General features: G+C 34.7%; 2 protein-coding genes across 5 annotated transcripts; both read left to right on the forward strand.

Annotated features, from left to right (window-relative positions):
* The first annotated feature begins 1,467 nt into the window (after window positions 1-1,467).
* On the forward strand, window positions 1,468-7,599 carry LOC144562743 (RNA-binding (RRM/RBD/RNP motifs) family protein). 3 transcript variants are annotated; one of them, XM_078311993.1, is made up of 2 exons: window positions 1,468-2,932; window positions 5,392-5,728. In XM_078311993.1, exon 1 carries the CDS (start codon window positions 1,543-1,545, stop codon window positions 2,929-2,931), a length of 1,389 nt encoding a protein of 462 aa, XP_078168119.1. In that variant the 5' UTR covers window positions 1,468-1,542; the 3' UTR covers window position 2,932; window positions 5,392-5,728. The 3 variants fall into 3 exon arrangements, with proteins under 3 accessions (XP_078168119.1, XP_078168118.1, XP_078168120.1); XM_078311992.1 differs by lacking the exon at window positions 5,392-5,728 and adding an exon at window positions 4,805-5,182; XM_078311994.1 differs by lacking the exon at window positions 5,392-5,728 and adding an exon at window positions 7,088-7,599 and having other exon boundaries at window positions 1,475-2,932.
* Window positions 7,600-9,684: 2,085 nt separating this feature from the next.
* On the forward strand, window positions 9,685-15,699 carry MEE18 (maternal effect embryo arrest 18). 2 transcript variants are annotated; one of them, XM_078311995.1, is made up of 13 exons: window positions 9,685-9,943; window positions 10,061-10,177; window positions 10,602-10,734; window positions 10,926-11,022; window positions 11,234-11,277; window positions 11,607-11,763; window positions 12,682-12,753; window positions 12,865-12,948; window positions 13,311-13,412; window positions 13,648-13,695; window positions 13,804-13,929; window positions 15,107-15,199; window positions 15,394-15,699. In XM_078311995.1, the coding sequence occupies exons 1-13, from the start codon at window positions 9,775-9,777 to the stop codon at window positions 15,538-15,540; spliced, it is 1,389 nt and encodes a 462-aa protein (XP_078168121.1). In that variant the 5' UTR covers window positions 9,685-9,774; the 3' UTR covers window positions 15,541-15,699. The 2 variants fall into 2 exon arrangements, with proteins under 2 accessions (XP_078168121.1, XP_078168122.1); XM_078311996.1 differs by having other exon boundaries at window positions 9,749-9,943; window positions 10,583-10,734.
* Window positions 15,700-17,972: the final 2,273 nt, after the last annotated feature.

Below are 17,972 nucleotides of genomic sequence, written 5' to 3' on the forward strand. Positions count from 1 at the left end.
TTTCAAGATCAGCTACAGTCGCCGGTGGCAGCAGATAGAATTGTGCTGTATCATTTTGGTCTGGCCAAAGGGTCGGAAAGTGCTTGGTAGCACTATCGGGAACCAGAAATAAGTCTGCTGTGATTCCAGTGGAATAACAGGGTCCTGTTATTCTGATTCCAACCATTCAATTTTATTGAGGTTTGTGTATGAAAAAGTTTCTTTATTGAAATTCGCGTATGAAAAACTTTGAACGGTTGCCATCAGAATAACAGGACCCTGTTATTCCACTGGAATCACAGCAGATTTATTTCCGAGGGAACCTTGTCTTGATATAGTTAGGTTCCTGATGGTAAATCCCAGTGGCAACTTTGAAATCAAGGGATTTTAAGGAGGCACTTTCCATTCCTGTCTTTTTTGAGAAGAGGAACTGTTTTGACCGATTTTGTCTGGATTTGAATCCGAAAAATTACTTAAATTATCTAATCCGTATCCAGGACTATTCGTACTTGTATCCGTATTTGAAAATTATAACGACTAAGAATATAGTAAAATATTTAACTATCCATAACTATTCGTATCTAACTGTTCATACTCTCAGACCATAATAAATGTAATATATGTTCTTAAATTGATTTATTAAATTGCATATACATACTAATGATTTATTAAAATGTATATACATATATATTGTAATGAACAATATAACAACACTATGACATAATTAGTAACTAATGTTTTGATAATATGATATATTTTTTGTAACCAACAAATTTATTCTGAAAAATGTTAGATCTAATTTATGAATGAAAAAAAAAAATATAAATTATATTCTTTACTAGAATGTACATTAGTAATTTATTTTTAATTATTTGTATCCATCCGACATCTAATCCGTATCCATATCAATTTAATATCCGATCCGTATCCGGCTGTTTACACTCTTTACTAGAACAGACTATTTGCTGTGATTTTTTTATTCTACAGTCTGTTCGCTGTGTGAAGACAAAACTACTCTGTTAAAATCTTACCCCTCTGAATTCCCCAGCACACCCGCACCCCCCCCCCCCGAATTCACATCCTCTCCAATACCTGATAAGGGAATCTTTTACAATTACTAGATCTGAACCGTAATTTTTAACTTGGCACGAATCTCAAAGCCCAAAAATGGGGCCCCCTACAGTGACCCGAATCCCAAGCCGGTTGAGATTTAATCTCAAACCGTAAAGTAAGTGATCCTCTGCAATAATTGTGCAATACCTGAGAGGATACGGGTTCCCCCCACCCCCCACCACCAAGTGCGTATACGTCCAGGTACCTGAGGTGCAATTTCAAAAACGAACAGTTCAGATTAATTCTATTCAAATCAAACTTAATCCGGTAACCTCTGTGACTGTAGGGCATGCTTTAAGATTTGTTCCATGCTAAAAGAACGGTCCTGATTGTTAGCTTGCACCTCAGGTACCTGGGGTGATGCGGATTCCATTTATTGTTTAGGGCTTTTGCTCTCTGTTTCTTTCTCTCTCACTTCCATCCCCAGTCCACACACACCCACACCCACAAATGGAGCCCTACTCGAAGAAACGCAGGCCCAACGAAGACGGTGCTCCGATCACCACCGCCGCCGGGCCTCCACCTTACTCAGCTGCGGCTTCTTCTCCCCTCCTCGCGAAGGATGATGTATTGCGCATAATCGAGCCTCTCTCCCGCGATCAGCTGGCTGACATAGTCGCCTCGGCTGCGTGCCATGGTGGTCCTGCACTTGATTTGGTCCGATTTCTCTGCAACCGGGACCCGGCTCAGCGCAAGCTCTTCATTCGCGGCCTCGGCTGGGACACCACGCAGGAATCCCTCAGGTCAGTCTTCTCCTCTTATGGGGAGTTAGAAGAGGCTGTTGTGATCTCTGACAAGACCACTGGAAAGAGCAAAGGCTACGGCTTCATCACTTTCCGTCACGTGGACGGTGTAGTTCTCGCATTGAAGGATCCATCTAAGAAGATTGACGGCCGGATCACTGTGGTACAGCTTGCCTCAGCTGGTCTCTCTGATAAGTCAGCTCCAAATTCTGCTCAGAAAGCAGCTGAGTTGGCACTTCGCAAGATATTTGTTGGGAATGTACTTCCTGATATGTCGTCAGAAAGACTCTTGTCACATTTCTCGACCTACGGAGAGATAGAAGAGGGTCCTCTGGGATTTGATAAACAGACAGGGAAGTTTAGAGGATTTGCCTTGTTTGTGTATAAGACTGTCAGTGGGGCCCAGGCAGCTTTGGCTAGTCCAAACAAGATTTTTGATGGGCACACACTTGTCTGTAAGCTGGCTGGAGAAGGTAAGAAGGGAAAGGCTGGTGACGCATTAGAATCAGGTCTAGTTGGTCCCACTGGTCGGAGTCAAACAGGTGTGCGTAATTCTGATGTTGGCGTGTCTGGTATAGGCTCTTTGCCAGGACAGTATGGTGGTTTCAGTGCCGGGTTATCGTCTTATGCTGGTTCAGCTACTGGGTTGTCTTCTTATGGTGGTACTGGAAATATTACAGGAATTTCTTCCTTTGGTGGTGGTTTCCCCTTTCCGGGTTCTTTATCTGGTAACCCTGGTCCTGCAGCTGGTATTGCTTCTCTTAACACTGCTAATAACACTGGAGCTGGGCTTGGTATGGGAGCTCATGGGCCTGGTACGCAGTATGGGAGTTTAGCGGGTATGGGTCTGAGCTCAGGTTCAGGCCTGAACTCCAGTTCAGGCATGCTTGCTAAAATGGGGTTGGGAAATTTAGGAACCTCTACTTCAGCACTGCTTCGAGGAAACTCGGGTGTGGGTATGGGTGGAGGCTTTGCGGATGTGCCGTTTTGGGGACCTGATGGCCAGATGCAAGTGGGTTTGGGTCTCCCATCCAGTGCTTCAGCTAGGATGCCGGCCCGGCCAGGGTTATATCCCAACTTGCCTCCATATTACTGAGGTAACCAATTAAATGATTCAATATTACTTCTCTTTTTGTTTTTAAAATTACTTTGTTGGTTGCTTCAGCATTTTGTGTTATGTGTTTTAGTCCTTCATGCTAAAATATTAAAATTTGACAAGTGATTCCTATTTGATCCTTCCACTAATCTCCTACCTTGCATAACAATTGATCAATGCTACAGAGGAACTATTAAGATTTACGTGAGTCCCTTTGGAAAGGATTTTTAAGTGCAAACGTTAAAATGAAAGCCAGAAACTTGTAGAGGAACTCTATTCTTGATGCATCTTTTCCTCGTGCATTTCATTTATGGAAGTAACAAAATTTACAAATAAAACAATGGATAAGAATTGTAGAATACTTGCAGGATACTTTACTCTTTTTGTTATGCATGATACTTTACTCTTTTTGTTATGCATGTTGTTGTGTGATTTCCTCTTATCTGCCTACTGTTTGTTCTGTTGTTGTGTTTTTTTGTTATGCATATTTGGCTTTGCTATTATTGGGTTACGTCTTACATGTGGTGCGATATCTCGAACTTAAATCTGGGTTTTCTTTATGTATCCTCCAATTGGTGTTGTGTCTTTCAGTCAATTACCATTAGTCAAATGATGCTTGTTAACAGAATAATTGTAAGATATAGTATACTCTTTGACAAATAAGCTATATTACACTTAAGCATCAAGATGATGCTTTATTGTGTAGATATAAAAATAAGATGTTATTTTTTTCCTTATCTTTTTTGGGTGCACTTTGTTTTGCATTATGTCTCTTAGCTATCTAGATAGTGTGGATTACCTAGTAGCTCTATTATTCATCTTTCAATTTGTTCTGTGGTTTTGTTTTTTAGTTTTTGAAAACAGTCAGCGTGCCACTTGTTTCCCTTCCTTGAGGGATATCACCACCCATAGGTTCCTCATTCCGCAGGGAACGTACCGCATTCCCTTTCCCATTCCTTATATCTTATTGTTTCCCGTTCCCTGGTAACCCATTGGACCTGAAGTTAACCACAGTAACATGAGTGTACCTGAAGTTTGATAATACTACTGGAGAGGCAGGCATGAATTGAATATTGTATTCATAATTCTCAGTGTATTTTATTATGATACACAAATATATTTGGTATTTGGTGGAGAAAGGCCAATTGAAGTGCATATTGGATAAGAAGGACAGATCTCACTAGTTCATCTTTTGCTTTTTATCATTTTTAGTATTCACTTGTTCATTTATAATCATCATCATTCATGTTTAATTATCATTTTGTTAGAAGTTGTACTAATCGCTGCTAGTAGTATTATCCTTAAAAAAAATGAAAATAGTGGTGTGCCAGCTATATGCATTAGGCTTAGAAACACCAAAGAACTATCCTTATATTACATTTTTATTAGTAAAGAAATTTCTATACTTTTGAAATTGGACGAACAGGTTAAGGAAATAATTAGAAACCCCCAACCTGAAAAACAAGTGAAGGATAAAAGAAAAGAAAAAGGGGAATGGAAACAAAAAAAAGAGAGGGGAAATGATAATTAAGCTGAATCGTTCTATGGATTGATGATTTGTATTAGAGAAGGCCTTCTAAACCCGTGCAATAATTGTGCAGACATGTACTCTACTATTTTATCCTGCTAAAAAGCATTCTATTATATCTGGTTGTACTTTTGGGTTGTGTTTTACTACATTGATTGCAGTTGCAAATCTTGACTTTAGAATTCACTTTTTGGTTCTATAATATATTATAAATTAATTATGAGGGAAAAAAAATATAAGATTTGCTTTAAAATCATTGGATCAATAACTAAAATGTATTATTGATTTTGTTTTGAAACAGTTAGCGTTTTTTTAAGTGTTTGTGTAATGCCTCACTTGATTCAGGTATATTAAATGCAATCCGTTGGAGTTTATGAAGTGTCTCTGCTTTGATGGATCAGATGGTTTCATAAGTAATAGAAGTTTGAATTATTAGCTTTTAAGAGGATAATCATACAAATTCAGTTCCCTCTTGAAAGATTGTGTGCTATCATTTATCAGTTTAGTTATCTCATAATTAATTGTATTAATGTGAATGTTCATGGCACAATATGCTCTCTAGCTTTAGATATTAGATGGAGATTTTACTTATAAGTTATGTATTGTCGCTTCTCTTATTTGATGCAACAGTAATGCATTGTACTTTTTCTTTTATAACAATCGACTGTTATGTTTCCCTGGTGTAAGGCAAGGGTAATAGCAAGTAGAAATTCTGTTCTGTACTTTTGGGTTGTGTTTTACTACATTGATTGAATTCGCAAATCTTGACTTTAGAATTCACTTTTTGTTCTATATATATTATAAATTAATTATGAAAAAAAAAAATAAGACTTGTTTTAAAATCATTGGATCAATAACTAAACGAATTATTGATTTTGTTTTGAAACAGTTAGTGTTTTTTAAGTGTTTGTGTAATGCATCAATTGATTCAGGTATATTAAATGCAAATCTCTTGGAGTTTATGAAGTGTCTCTGCTTTAATGGATCAGATGGTTTTGTTAGTAATAGAAGTTTGAATTGTTAGCTTTTAAGAGGATAATTATACAAACCCAGTTCCCTCTTGAAAGATTGTGTACTATCATTTATCAGTTTAGTTATCTCATAATTAATTGTATTAATGTGAATGTTCATTGTGCAAAATGCTCTCTAGCTTTAGATATTAGATGAAGATTTTACTTATGAAGTTATGTATTGTCACTTCTCTTATTTGATGCAACAGTAATGCATTGTACTTTTCTTTTCCTTTTATAACAGTGGGCTGTTATGTTTCCCTAGTGTAAGGCAAGGGTTATAGCAAGTTCTGTTCTGTTTAGGCAGGTGTAGTATTGCTGAGCTTGGTGTTGTGTTCGTACTGGTTTTGAGACAGTAGACTTAGGGGCCTCTTATCTGGTATAAGAAATAATAATAATAAAAAAAAAAGAGGTACTGGCTGAAATAGGCCATTAATTACAAATAGGTGACGTAACAGTTATATTGGATTCCCCAATTCAACCAGATAAAATGTCTGTCTTTTAGATTTTTTTAATTAGAAAAATTCAAAAAAGGAAAATGGAAACTCAGTCGAGTTACATAAATATTCCATCTTGTTTGGTTTCAGTTTATTTAATTTTTCTTGAAAGATTTCTGATGTTTTCGTGGTTGTATGTATGTGCTTATAATTATATATGCATGACTGTGTTTGATTTTGGTGTGATTCTGGGCCTCCTCTCTGTTGGTTATTTTCACCAGCCTTGGTACAATTGTTTGTGGGCCCTCTTGTCAAAAATAGGCAAATACTGGTTTTACATTTGTCTTTAGAATGTCAATTGATCTCACAATTTTTATTTTTTTTCTGAATGTCATAAGACTCACAAGATATTGTTTGCTTTATCTCATGGAAGATAGAAGTGCTATCAAATTGTAAGCTAAGATACTTGAACTAAATACTTCTTTTGTTGTGCAAAGTTGAAAAATCTGAGTTAAGAGGCATGGTACTGAAGCTGCAAAAGACTGTTTTGTTGCACTTCTTTTTTATGTACTTCTATGGTTGATAGATGAGGGCTTACTTTATGCCTAAGCTATCATATCTTTTGGTAATATTTTGTTCATGAATTGCATATTGTCTGTTCATGCACATATTGCCATGATTTTGAAGTTTACTATGGATGTTCATTAGTTTCACTTAAAGAGTAACAATTACAGCATCTGCAAATGTTTGGATTTTCTTCATCTATTGAAAGTTTCAAATGATCTGTTGTTGATTATTTTGTTATGACTAACTCATTATCTAGATTAGTTCACCCCTTGTTCTTTTGTTAGTAATGATTTTCTAAAATGTTACCTGCTGTCAGTGTACCTTTTTCTTAAAATCTTCTTGGTCTCGTACTTGTTGATACATCAATCTTCGTGAAATCACAACACAACTGTACCTTTTTTTTTTAATCAAGTGTATCTCTTTGGTGTCATTGGTTTCTCTGGTTGCACCGTTGATGGCTTTCATGCTGTCACTTTTTAGTTTGATTGTCTTAAAGCTAGTAACGTACCCCTTGAATAAGGTCATGAATAGGTTTGTTGTTTTCCCCTTCCGGTGGGGTTACGATTCTTGCAATTTCGTGCAGTTTTTTTGTACATTTGAAATGTATTTTTTAGGAAATATGATCACTGCTACTTTTTATTAAAAAGTTCGAGGACCAAAACCTGAACTTTTTTAAATGATCAGCTCCTGATAGAAAGAAAGGGAACCACTATTTGCTTACAATCGTGGTTCCTCATATATATATATATATATATTTGTTTTTTTATGCTACTGATGAAAAGATCTGAAAGAGCTTTGCAAATAATTGGTACATGCAAATTTGATGGAGTTCCATTCCCCAGAGAAAATGTAAATTTTTCAGTGGTATTAAAAGTTGAAAAGGTAGTGGAAGCACAGGCTATTCAACAATGGATGATTGGTACCGGGTAGTTCGGTACACAGATCGATTGAGGTGGGTGGCAGTCAGGAGTAGTTCATTGTCTGACCAGGCACTGAATTTTTTTCTCTTTCATTTCATTTTTGGATTTGCTGCTAATGTAAAAACAAATTTGACATGATTGTTGTAACTGTAACCAACGACTTCAAAATAAATATAGACCTTGATTTCAGGTTTATCTTTTTCTAATATTGGAGCATGGTAATTGCAAAAGGCGTTCTGTTTGGTTTTGTATTTGTAACTGTTACGCCAATTCTAGAGGCTATTGGTAGATAATATGATATAAAGTGTTGACATTCTTACACAGCTGGCTTTTAGCAGACAGCAAAGAAATAGTTTATTATTTTATTTTCATGTTTAGCTGATGTATATCATGCTTTGCTAGTGCCTACGGTTGTGGTCGATTACATGAATTGGTATCCAGTACAGCGCTGCACCGGTGCAGCTAGGGGTGTTCATTGGGTTCATTGGCTCCGGTTTAGTCGGTTTCGAACCGAATCAAATTAGTTTGGACTAAATGGTTCGGTTTTTTGGTTTAATGGTTCGGTTCATTTTGGCTTTTTTTTAAAACATAATTATAACTTTGGTTCGGTTCGGTTTGAAAATTTTCAAAACCGAAAACCAAACCGATTGAACTTTTATATATATGAATTTAGTCCGGACGGCTCCGGTTTATTTCGTAATACCACGGTTTATTTCTTAATTAATTGCTTCAAATACTTTGGTTTGTTTCTTAATATTCCGGTTTATTTTTTAATATACTTTGGTTTATTATAAATCAATTGCTTTAAATAAAAAAAATAATATATTTTGGTTTGAATTCAACAAACTGAAATAAAACTTTGATTTGATTTGGTTCAATTCAGCTGCAATACTAAATTAGTTTGGTTTGATTCGATTTTTAAAATCAAATTATAACTTTGATTTGCCTACTCAACCGAACCAAACCGATGAACACCCTAGATACAGCGCAAAATCTTATACAGGTTCAAGGTTCATATTTATTTATTTATTTCCCCATTGTCACTATTTTTTTTTCCTACTAATAAAAAAATGGGTCAAGTTCAAGGTTCATAGTTATTGAGATTCAAAAAAATAACTCCTTGAACTATCCAAGGCCATAATGACATAAATCTTATACAGGTTATTCACTTCTATCGATTTAGGGAAGTAATATCAAAGAACTCATGGATTGGAGAGAACATCTCTTTTTGTGCATCTAATCTTGTCTTGGTATGCATGCTGAATCACAGAACTGATTTATATCCAACGATTTCAGAATTCGCATCCTCTGAGATATCTCATATTTTGCGTGACTTTTTGGAAAATCTTAACCGTTGCAGTACGTTCTGCGCAAATCTCAAAAATCAAATAATACTGCCCCCCTACATCACCCCTGAATAGGTGCCGGACACGTCGGTCACGCAAAATATGAGATATCTCAGAGGATACGCACTCACGATTTCAATGGGAACTAAATATATGTTAATCCCATCTATTTAAGTTTCTGATACCTAATTTGTTTAACTATTTGTGTGGCATACAAAAAAAATAACATCTATCGATTTAGAAACATAGATACTGAGATGGTACCGTTCAAAACTCAGCCACATTCCCCCACCATCATTTTATAGCTAATGTAGCAATCGAGAAACCTTGTAGACAATTGTACAGCTATTTTACATCAAATTTTTTTTATTTACAATTCCTCTTAAAGTATAAAATAGTAATAATAATAATAGTAATAGTAATAATAGTAGTAATAATAGTAGTAGTAATAATAGTTATAATAGTAATAATAATTATAATATAATAAATAACCATGTTATTCTGATACTTCATATATAGTCATGTATCGTTCTGTCGTAATCATATCGCTTCGAAAATTATGGTATCATTGTATATGTATCATATCTAATACGATACCCGTATTTGTATCCATTGTATCCTTGCAACATAAATAAATAGAGAAAAAGAAAGGAATTTGTATCACCTAAGGTGACAAAATATTTCCGTTTAGATTTGAACCGTTCATTCAGAATTGACACGACTATTAAAGCGGTCCTGTACGCTCTACCTCGACCGAATTGGCCCAGATTCCTATACCGTAATCCAAACAGATATATCCTGTTACCACCGAGGATATGGATTCGAAAAAAAAACTATTGCAGTCTTGCCGATGGCCATAAAGCAAGATAAAGAAAAAAAAAACTGCCACGTATTTGACAAGTAATCCGATGGATCCCATGCGTCAGTTTGTGACCCAATTCCCTCCCCTCCCATCCTGTCCACCAAAAAATTCTCCATCAGAGTACGAAACAAAAGGTACGAGAAAAGGCATATTTAATTAACCATCTACCGGAAATGGCGCATGGATTCTCTCCTACCATCTCTATTCGAAATTCTGTCAGCCCGGCTAGATCTCTCTTCTCCAAAACTAGACTGAGATCCTGCAAACAGCTTTCCTCCATGGCCTTAGCGCATTGCCACGACACTTCGCCTTGCTCCTCCCCTTCTCTGCTTGTTTTCTCAGGTAATTGAGCTCTCTCTGCTTTTTCTGAGACCAATTGATTTCGACCTTGGACACTTGACTTCCGTGATTTTGTTGTTCAAATTTCTGATGTATTGAATTTTTGGGGTTTTCAATCAGGTGGAACAGCATTTAATGGTGTGGTAGAAGAACTGAAAAAGGTAACAACTCGAGTTGCACATGTGTTACCTGTTTCTGACGACGGTGGAAGTACAGCAGAGATTGTTCGGGTGCTTGGTAAATTATATTTTTATTTTTAGCAAAATATTTTGCAATTAGAATTGGAATTGCAATTTCAGACAGTGTCATAATACTCAAGTTTGCCCCCTGAAATTATTACTTTTGAACATTTCACTGAGACTTTATGACAGTTGTGGTGGGTAGTGTCTGGTACATGCTGGTATCAGCTTACAGGAACAGCTCATTTTTTACCAAATTTCAGACACTTTACTGAATTCAAACACAAGACACGGTGACAGAAGGAAAAAACAAAACACAAACAAACTCCTTAATTCTATCATTAGTGCACAATTTGGTACATCCCTTGAAGTCCTTGCTCCCGTATTTTACCAGGAATGACCTGACAGGCTACTGTCATAAAATCTGTCTTCTAGTAGTATACCAATATATTTTTATTTATAGAGAATACATGACCTGACAGGTGGGCCTGCTGTGGGAGACATAAGGTCAAGATGTTTAAGACTGTCAGACGAAAGCACATCAGAAGCTTTAGCCGTCAGAAGGTTGCTTGGCCATCGGTTGCCCCTTGATCCATCTGAAGCCAAATTGAAGTGGTAGGTTTCAAATGTCTGTACTAAACTGGTAAGAGAATGCACCAAACTAGTCTGTGTTCATTGTTCTTTTCCCAAATTAGGTTCCTTCTACTATGTTTATTTGGAATTTTGAACAAATTAAGCTTTGTCAAGGTACAGAAATGGATTGTACCAATACATTAGCAGTTCTAAAGTTCAACTATTTTGGATAGGCACAAGATAGTGGAAGGTGAAGACCTTTTATGGGATGGTGTGTCACGGCCTTATAGAGAGACTATCCGTGCATTTCTTGTGTATTTTCAAAACCAGGTTTTCTTATTTATTGATTTTTTATTGAAATCCTTCTCTAGCTGAGTTATCTAGCTTTCCTAAATTTTAATTGCATTTTCTAGTCTTATGATGCACATTAAAAATTGTTTCAGTAAGCTATTATTGTTAAGGTGAGATATTTTCATTTTGTTTTTGTTGTGGATTAAATAGTTATTCTTGTTTGGTTTAATATGGATAGATTTCTTTTCAGATCCTGAGACGGTCTGATGAATCATTTTGCTTCGGCAATGGCAGGTGATGCTTCCTAAGGTGAATAGAAAAACATTAGTTCAAATAATTCATCTGCAAAATAGTTTCTCAAAAATCCATGCATATTCATCCCAATTGCTTGCTCTTGAAGCTGCATAGGGTTTTATGTGCTAAATATTTTCCTCAAAAATATTCATCCCATATAAATAGTTTCTAAAAATACCTGCATATTTATCCCAATTGCTTGATTTTGAAACAGCATAGGTTTGTTATGTACAATTAACTTTCTTTTTTTGGTGATTGGTTGATTTTACAATTTTACCTTTTCATTTTACAAACTTTGCCATGACATGTTGATATTGCTTTTTGCTCAGTATTGGGAATTTCTTCTTTGCTGGGGCTCGTATATTCTTTCAGTCACTGGATGCTGCCATATTTTTATTTTCTCGTGTGTCACAAATTCCCACAGAAAGTCTCGTTCTGCCGGTAATTTCCACCAATGACAGACTCACTTTGGGGTGCGAACTGTGGGTATGTTGTCTATTTGTCCATTTATTTTATTAAATCTATTTTTTGGGGGGTGATTCCCAAAAAAATAAACTTCTGTGCAATTTTAGTATCATATGGTGATGAATCAAGGGCTTTCAATTTCACACTGAAAGTTTATATCACTTGATAAATTGTTAAACATGAACCAAAATCTCATCATTTATTGCAGACGTGATATATGCACCATATGCATCATGCTTATATGGATTCAGATTTAATTTTTATTTTAACAATTGTCAAGTGATCCATCCTCTTTCTTTTTTTCTTTTATAAAATAAAGTTGATGATTGTATCACCACTTTTTCACATTAACATAAATAAATGTTGATCTAGATATTATTGGTTGCTTCGGAGCAATTGATAATGGGCTTAGTTCGACTATCACGACAATCACTATATGTTGAAATCCAACATTCTGGGTGTTACCCACACACACAACATCATGATTCATGCATGTGAATGATGATGTGCTTTTTGACTGTTCATTAAACAATTTGAAATTAATTATCTTCTGATTTAAATGAGCTTTGATCCAGTATCAAATGGTGAAGAATATCATAACACTTGACAGTGAAGCTATATGTTTAAATTATGTCTAATTAAGAAAACTGCATTTTACATAATGATGTTGTATAATTGCTTCTTGCTGTATCAGACCTCTGCCATGTGATCAAATCCTCTGTCACGAAGAATTTATTTTCTTTTTAGTTGTTCACTATAGTTGAACAACAGATTAAATATAGAAAATGTTTCTTTAAAATAGTTGGCTGTAATAGTATACAAATCTTCTGTATCTTTTTCTCTAAGAAAAAGCGAGCTTCTAATGAAGCATCTATTGGAGTGTTCTTTAACAATTTGAATCTTGAAAACTTATTCTAAGCTTTCATTTCCTTTTTCAAGGATGGAACCATCATACGTGGTCAAAATGAAATTTCTCATCCTACCAATGGCCGTACAGAGCAAATTAATAAGGTACATTGCTGAAATAAATAATTTTAAGTATTTCACATTTTTGTCATACAGCACATCGCTTCTTTATTTGTCCATCTCATCCTTCTCATTATCTGTAATTCTGATTGGAAGGATTACACTTCTTGTTCTGCATTGCCTTCAAGAATTAAGCGTGTCTTTTACATGTCAAGTGAGGGAAGCAATTTGTTACATGAGGTTGGTGCTATTTAGATGCTTTCCATTGAAACATGGTATCAGTTTGGACAGTTAGATACCAGTGGGCCTGTATGGGTACTGGTTTAAAGATAGATTAGACCACCTTTTGGCTGTTTTTGACCCCTCCTTTTTTTGTGGTTAGTTGACAACACTAAGGGTAAATTTTGGCAAAAACTGAGCACTAATTGAGAAAAATATTACATCAAAGCCCTTTTGCAGATCTGAAGTTTGTTGAGAAATTGGGGAAGTTGTTACTTGTCATGTAGTTCTTTCTGCAGGGCATATGATAGTATTTAATTGGTCAACATCAATGTTGTCTTTTATGTATTTACTATTATTACTATTTCCTTTTTATAATATAGGTATTTCCAGCTGCTAATCCTATGGTACTGGAGGAGCTAACTAAGGTTGATTGTATAGTATATGGCATGGGATCCCTTTTTACTTCTATTTGTCCAGCACTGGTATTTATTTTTATTTGAATTTACTTTGCAGATGCTTAATTTTTTGCTTAATTGAGGCTAATCAGGGTTACCTTAAGGGCTGAATGGAGGCTTGCTTAAGCTTCAAGATATGCCATCAAATGACATAAAAGTTGCATAAATCCATAGTTCCATACTGTTTACTGGCTAAAATACATAATTTATTTTGTTTTCACTAAATTATATATAGGGTGTATTAATAGTAAACGTATTACAGGTATTACAAGGCATTGGGGAGATAATCTCTTCAAGATCCATCCCTAAGGTACAACTTCATTGATCTTTCTACTTGTGAGTTATGAAAGGAAAAAAAAGAAAGAAACAGATTCTGAAACTAAGAAAAGATTTACTGAATTTTTAATTTATGGAAAAGGTACTTCTGTTGAACGGCACTCATGATAGGGAAACAGCAGGCTTATCTGCTTCTGGGTTTGTAACTGCAATTACAGATTCCCTGAACCGGACTTACGGTGCTCCTCACAAGAGCCTGAATAATCATGTAAGTTGTAAATTAGATTTCTTTTTACATTACTTTTTAATGAGTTTAGCTAGTACAACATCAGTGTCATTTCAACCTATATAACACTAACTCTAAAACCTATCAAATTGACTTCAAACGGTGAATCCAAACCGTTCAAACCCATCTACTTCATTAGTTGTGCGTTTACATGCAAAATTTATAACTTTTCGAATTTATTTAGTATTAAGTCAAGCGGTCAAATGTGTGAGTTTTTAAATTAATTTTAATACATTAATTTTTCAATATTTTTGCCGCTTGATTTGATACTAAAATAACTCGAAAATATAAAAAATTTGTATGTAAACGCATCACTCATAATGTAAATCGGTTTGAACGGTTTGGATTAGTCGTTCGAAGTCGATTTGATAGGTTTTAGAGTTGGTGTTATATAGACTGAAATGACACTGATGTTATATTAGCCAAACTCCTTTTTAATATCTTTTTTGAAAAGTCGTTCGGTCTGAAATATATAATAGCTCCATTTGATGCGCTACCTTATTGTGAATCTATCTAAAATCTGATTTTTGCCCTTTGACTATTGCACTTGATTAGACTATACCATTGGACTGCTTTAGGTTAAATCCATCTCTAAACTATTGTCCTTGGTTCAAATTACCCCTTCCATCACTTCAGGCGATGATGTCTTGACATGGCATTTCAAATAATGTTTTGGTGCATGGTGATGCACTTATTAGTGTGACTGATGCCGCATCACTGATGGCAAATATCTACTCTTAAAGAAAGAACAGAAAGAAAGAAAAAGGTTTAGATTGGCCAAGTGCAGTAACTTAGGGGGCTGAAAGCAAACTTTACTTTTCTTGAGTGTTGAGAATAAATTAACTTCAGCCGATGACAAGTTGGGTTTGAGTTGAGCCATCATTGCACAATATAGGGATAAATTGAGTTTCAATTTTATATTCATTGTTTAAATTGATGTTCAAGTTATTTCCTTAGTTGGAATTTTAGAAAACAATAGCAGTATATATATTGCCGGTTGTGTTACCAGTACAATTTTCTTCAAGGACCAATACCGTGTGGAGGAACTTCGGCCTGTGCTTCTAAATTTAAATATGCATTCAACTCTTCTTGGTAAAAAATATTTTCCTTTTACCCTAATATCCTTTGTTTTTAATTTTACAAATTTTTTTTAACACAGACTAGCGACTACATAAATGCTATATTAGTTCCCCGAGATGGTCAAGTCCCTGTTGACATTGATATTTTAGCTTCTCAAGGAATCTTTCATGTGGTATGTTCACCTTTCTCTTATATTTTGTTGGTTAAATTGCACATCATACTGCTTTTGCGTGTTTGTCATGAAATTTCTTGAAATTTCGCTGAGTTTGTAGTTTTGTTGATCTTCCCGTTATTATCCTTTACACTGTTGGGGAGATTGTATTATTGCACTATAATTTATCTTTTTTTGGCAAAATTTCTTCACAGGTTCCTGTTGACTCAATCCATGACCGCAATGTTGGGTTAATATTTGACCCGAAATCTTTAATTAAGGCCTTAACTGATTTGATATGTGAAACCGCCACTGTTGCTGTTAAGCATCCTGAAGCTCCCATCAGCACTTCAGAAGTATAATTCAAAGGTTACTTTTTTGTTGTTAGGTTCCTTGTTCATTTCGGGAGGATTACAGAACGCAGTTTAATCACCTTTATTTTGCCAAAGTACATTTTGACTACATTATAGTTCATGTTTTAATATTGAATTTCATATTTATTTTTTTGTGTGCAGTTATTGTATTGTCTCAGTTTGATAAGTTTGGATACTGCTTTAGTACTGATTCATGCCAACCAATAGCAGTTTTTTTTTTTTTTTTTCTTTTTCATTGGTAGTGTAACAGTTGTTTAGTAACAGTGTTGGTTTAGTTCTACTTTTGTTGGTAATGATAACATATGTTTAGTTAGAGTGTTGGATCGGTGCTTCTCATGTTCATATTTAGTTTATTCCAAAGTTCTTAATTGGCCACTGTCTCAATTTGTTTAAAATAAATCAGTTTATAAAATCAAATTAAATAATTTCATATAGCTTGTTCATACTTCTTGCTTGTTTGTTTCTTCCATTGGAACATCGTATACGCCACCTTTGATGTATGATATAGGTATGTGTAAATGCATAAAATCAGTTTGAACGGTTTCAATTAATCATTTAAAGTATATTCAATCAATTTTGAAATTGATGTCATATGACACTGATGTTATACCAGCGGGACTTTTTAATAGCCTACAAAAATTGACCAATAGGTAATATTACCGTGAAAACACCATATTATTGAATAACCCTATAAAATTTTAACAATTTTTATTTCTTTTATCTATTTAATAAACTTTTTTGGTATTCAAAATAAAATAGAATTCAATAACCAAATTCGGACCTGCTTTTTTCTCCCTCGGATTTTTGGTGATTTTCATATTCGAATCCTTTAAAGATTATAAAATATTTGATGCGGGTCAACATTTATTATTTGAGGAGATTTTGAATTGAATTGACATTCCATTTAAATCTTGCCATAGATTTTTTAAAATAACAAATTGTATATGTCTGAACATGACACAATTTTATAATACTAATAACAAAAAAAAAATGATTGAAAATCAATTACTTTGTATAGCTTGTTCATACTTCGCGTCTTATTTTTTAGGAAAATTTTTTAGTGTGCCAATACAAAATTTTAAAATAGCCAATTTACCCGTAAAAACACCATAACATCTTATTTCTCCATAGAAATTTAACATTTTTTTTCTATCTCCTTTTTATTAAATACTTTAAGAATTATACAAGATGCTTGATTAAGTCATGGTTTCTACTGATTCCTATATATATGAGATTATTAATTGACTCATGTTAATCAATTTTGATTTCTCTGTTGCATAATGTATGTCGCCTACCAGTTAGGTTTTACGCTGCAATTTTTGCATAGTTTGCTATTTCGTATTGCAGCACCACCATATCGAGGTATTCTCAGACAATTTAAAAACAATATCATTCATAACATTCATTTTCACATTCCCTGGTGCACCGGTACATGAGTGAAGAGTCTTTTAATAACTTCACTGAAATTGGTAATTAATTTTGTAATAATTGGCAACACCATTTTCTAAAAATAAAAAAAAATATAGTTACATGAATCCGAGCCCCAAGGCCATTTCAATGGGTGAAGGAACATGGCAGTTGTACTTTCCATCAGGGACGATTTTGCAATATTAAATGGGGCAATGGGAGAATTAGCTGAATTAAGTAATATCTTTGTTTTTAGTGAACTCTAGTTATTTTATTGATTTTCTGTTCCTGGTTTCAGTTCAGGTGCAGGGACGAGTGCTGAGCCTTCTGTTAGCAATAACGACACCTTGCATATTACTGCAGAAACAAATGAGATGTATGAATCTTAGACAGCATTATCAGAAGAGGAAATTGGATGACTTGTATGATCAGTTACGAGAAGAGTACAAGTCAGCCAAGAGCTCAGCAATTCAACCAGCTAAAAGCTTTCTAAGAAACCAGCTTAATTTGTTCTCCAAAACCGTACTTCGATGTGTTAATTAATTTGTTGACCAAGTTACAATTCCAAAAGCGTAAGCAATTGACAACAAAATACTTTATTGGTTGCAGTAACAGTATTATTCTGTCTACGTAACTTCTTACTAGCACATAACCAATAAAAGAATTTTTCAAAACGGGAGAGAGATGGTACCAGCGGTACTGGAAAAGAATTTTTCAAAACGGGGTGATGAGTGGAGAAAGTATCGGGAAAGAAAAATGGAACGGAGAAAAAAAAAGGTAGATAGCTGATGTGGCGGTCAAAATGAAATTAAATCTAATTTCATGTGTAGAGTATTTGAAATTGCAATTGCAAAACCTTTCACTAATGGAGTTGCTCTTACATGTTCTATTCACTTACTAATACCTTGGTTTCTTCTGATGCTTTAATATCTCCAGCAAAAGAACCCCAAAACTGTACACATCAGACTTTTACTGATAACTTGTCATCCATCGCATACTCAGATATGGATTTG

The sequence above is a fragment of the Carex rostrata genome, chromosome 12 (assembly GCF_964058835.1).
Source record: "Carex rostrata chromosome 12, lpCarRost1.2, whole genome shotgun sequence".
Taxonomy (NCBI): Eukaryota; Viridiplantae; Streptophyta; class Magnoliopsida; order Poales; family Cyperaceae; genus Carex; species Carex rostrata.

Coding starts and splice junctions, on each gene's coding strand:
- LOC144562743 (XM_078311993.1), top strand. CDS start 1,543: ATGGAGCCCTACTCGAAGAAACGCAGGCCCAACGAAGACGGTGCTCCG.
- MEE18 (XM_078311995.1), top strand. CDS start 9,775: ATGGCGCATGGATTCTCTCCTACCATCTCTATTCGAAATTCTGTCAGC. Junction 10,735..10,925: donor TCTGAAGCCAAATTGAAGTG/GTAGGTTTCAAA, acceptor TATTTTGGATAG/GCACAAGATAGTGGAAGGTG. Junction 12,754..12,864: donor GTACAGAGCAAATTAATAAG/GTACATTGCTGA, acceptor TCTGATTGGAAG/GATTACACTTCTTGTTCTGC.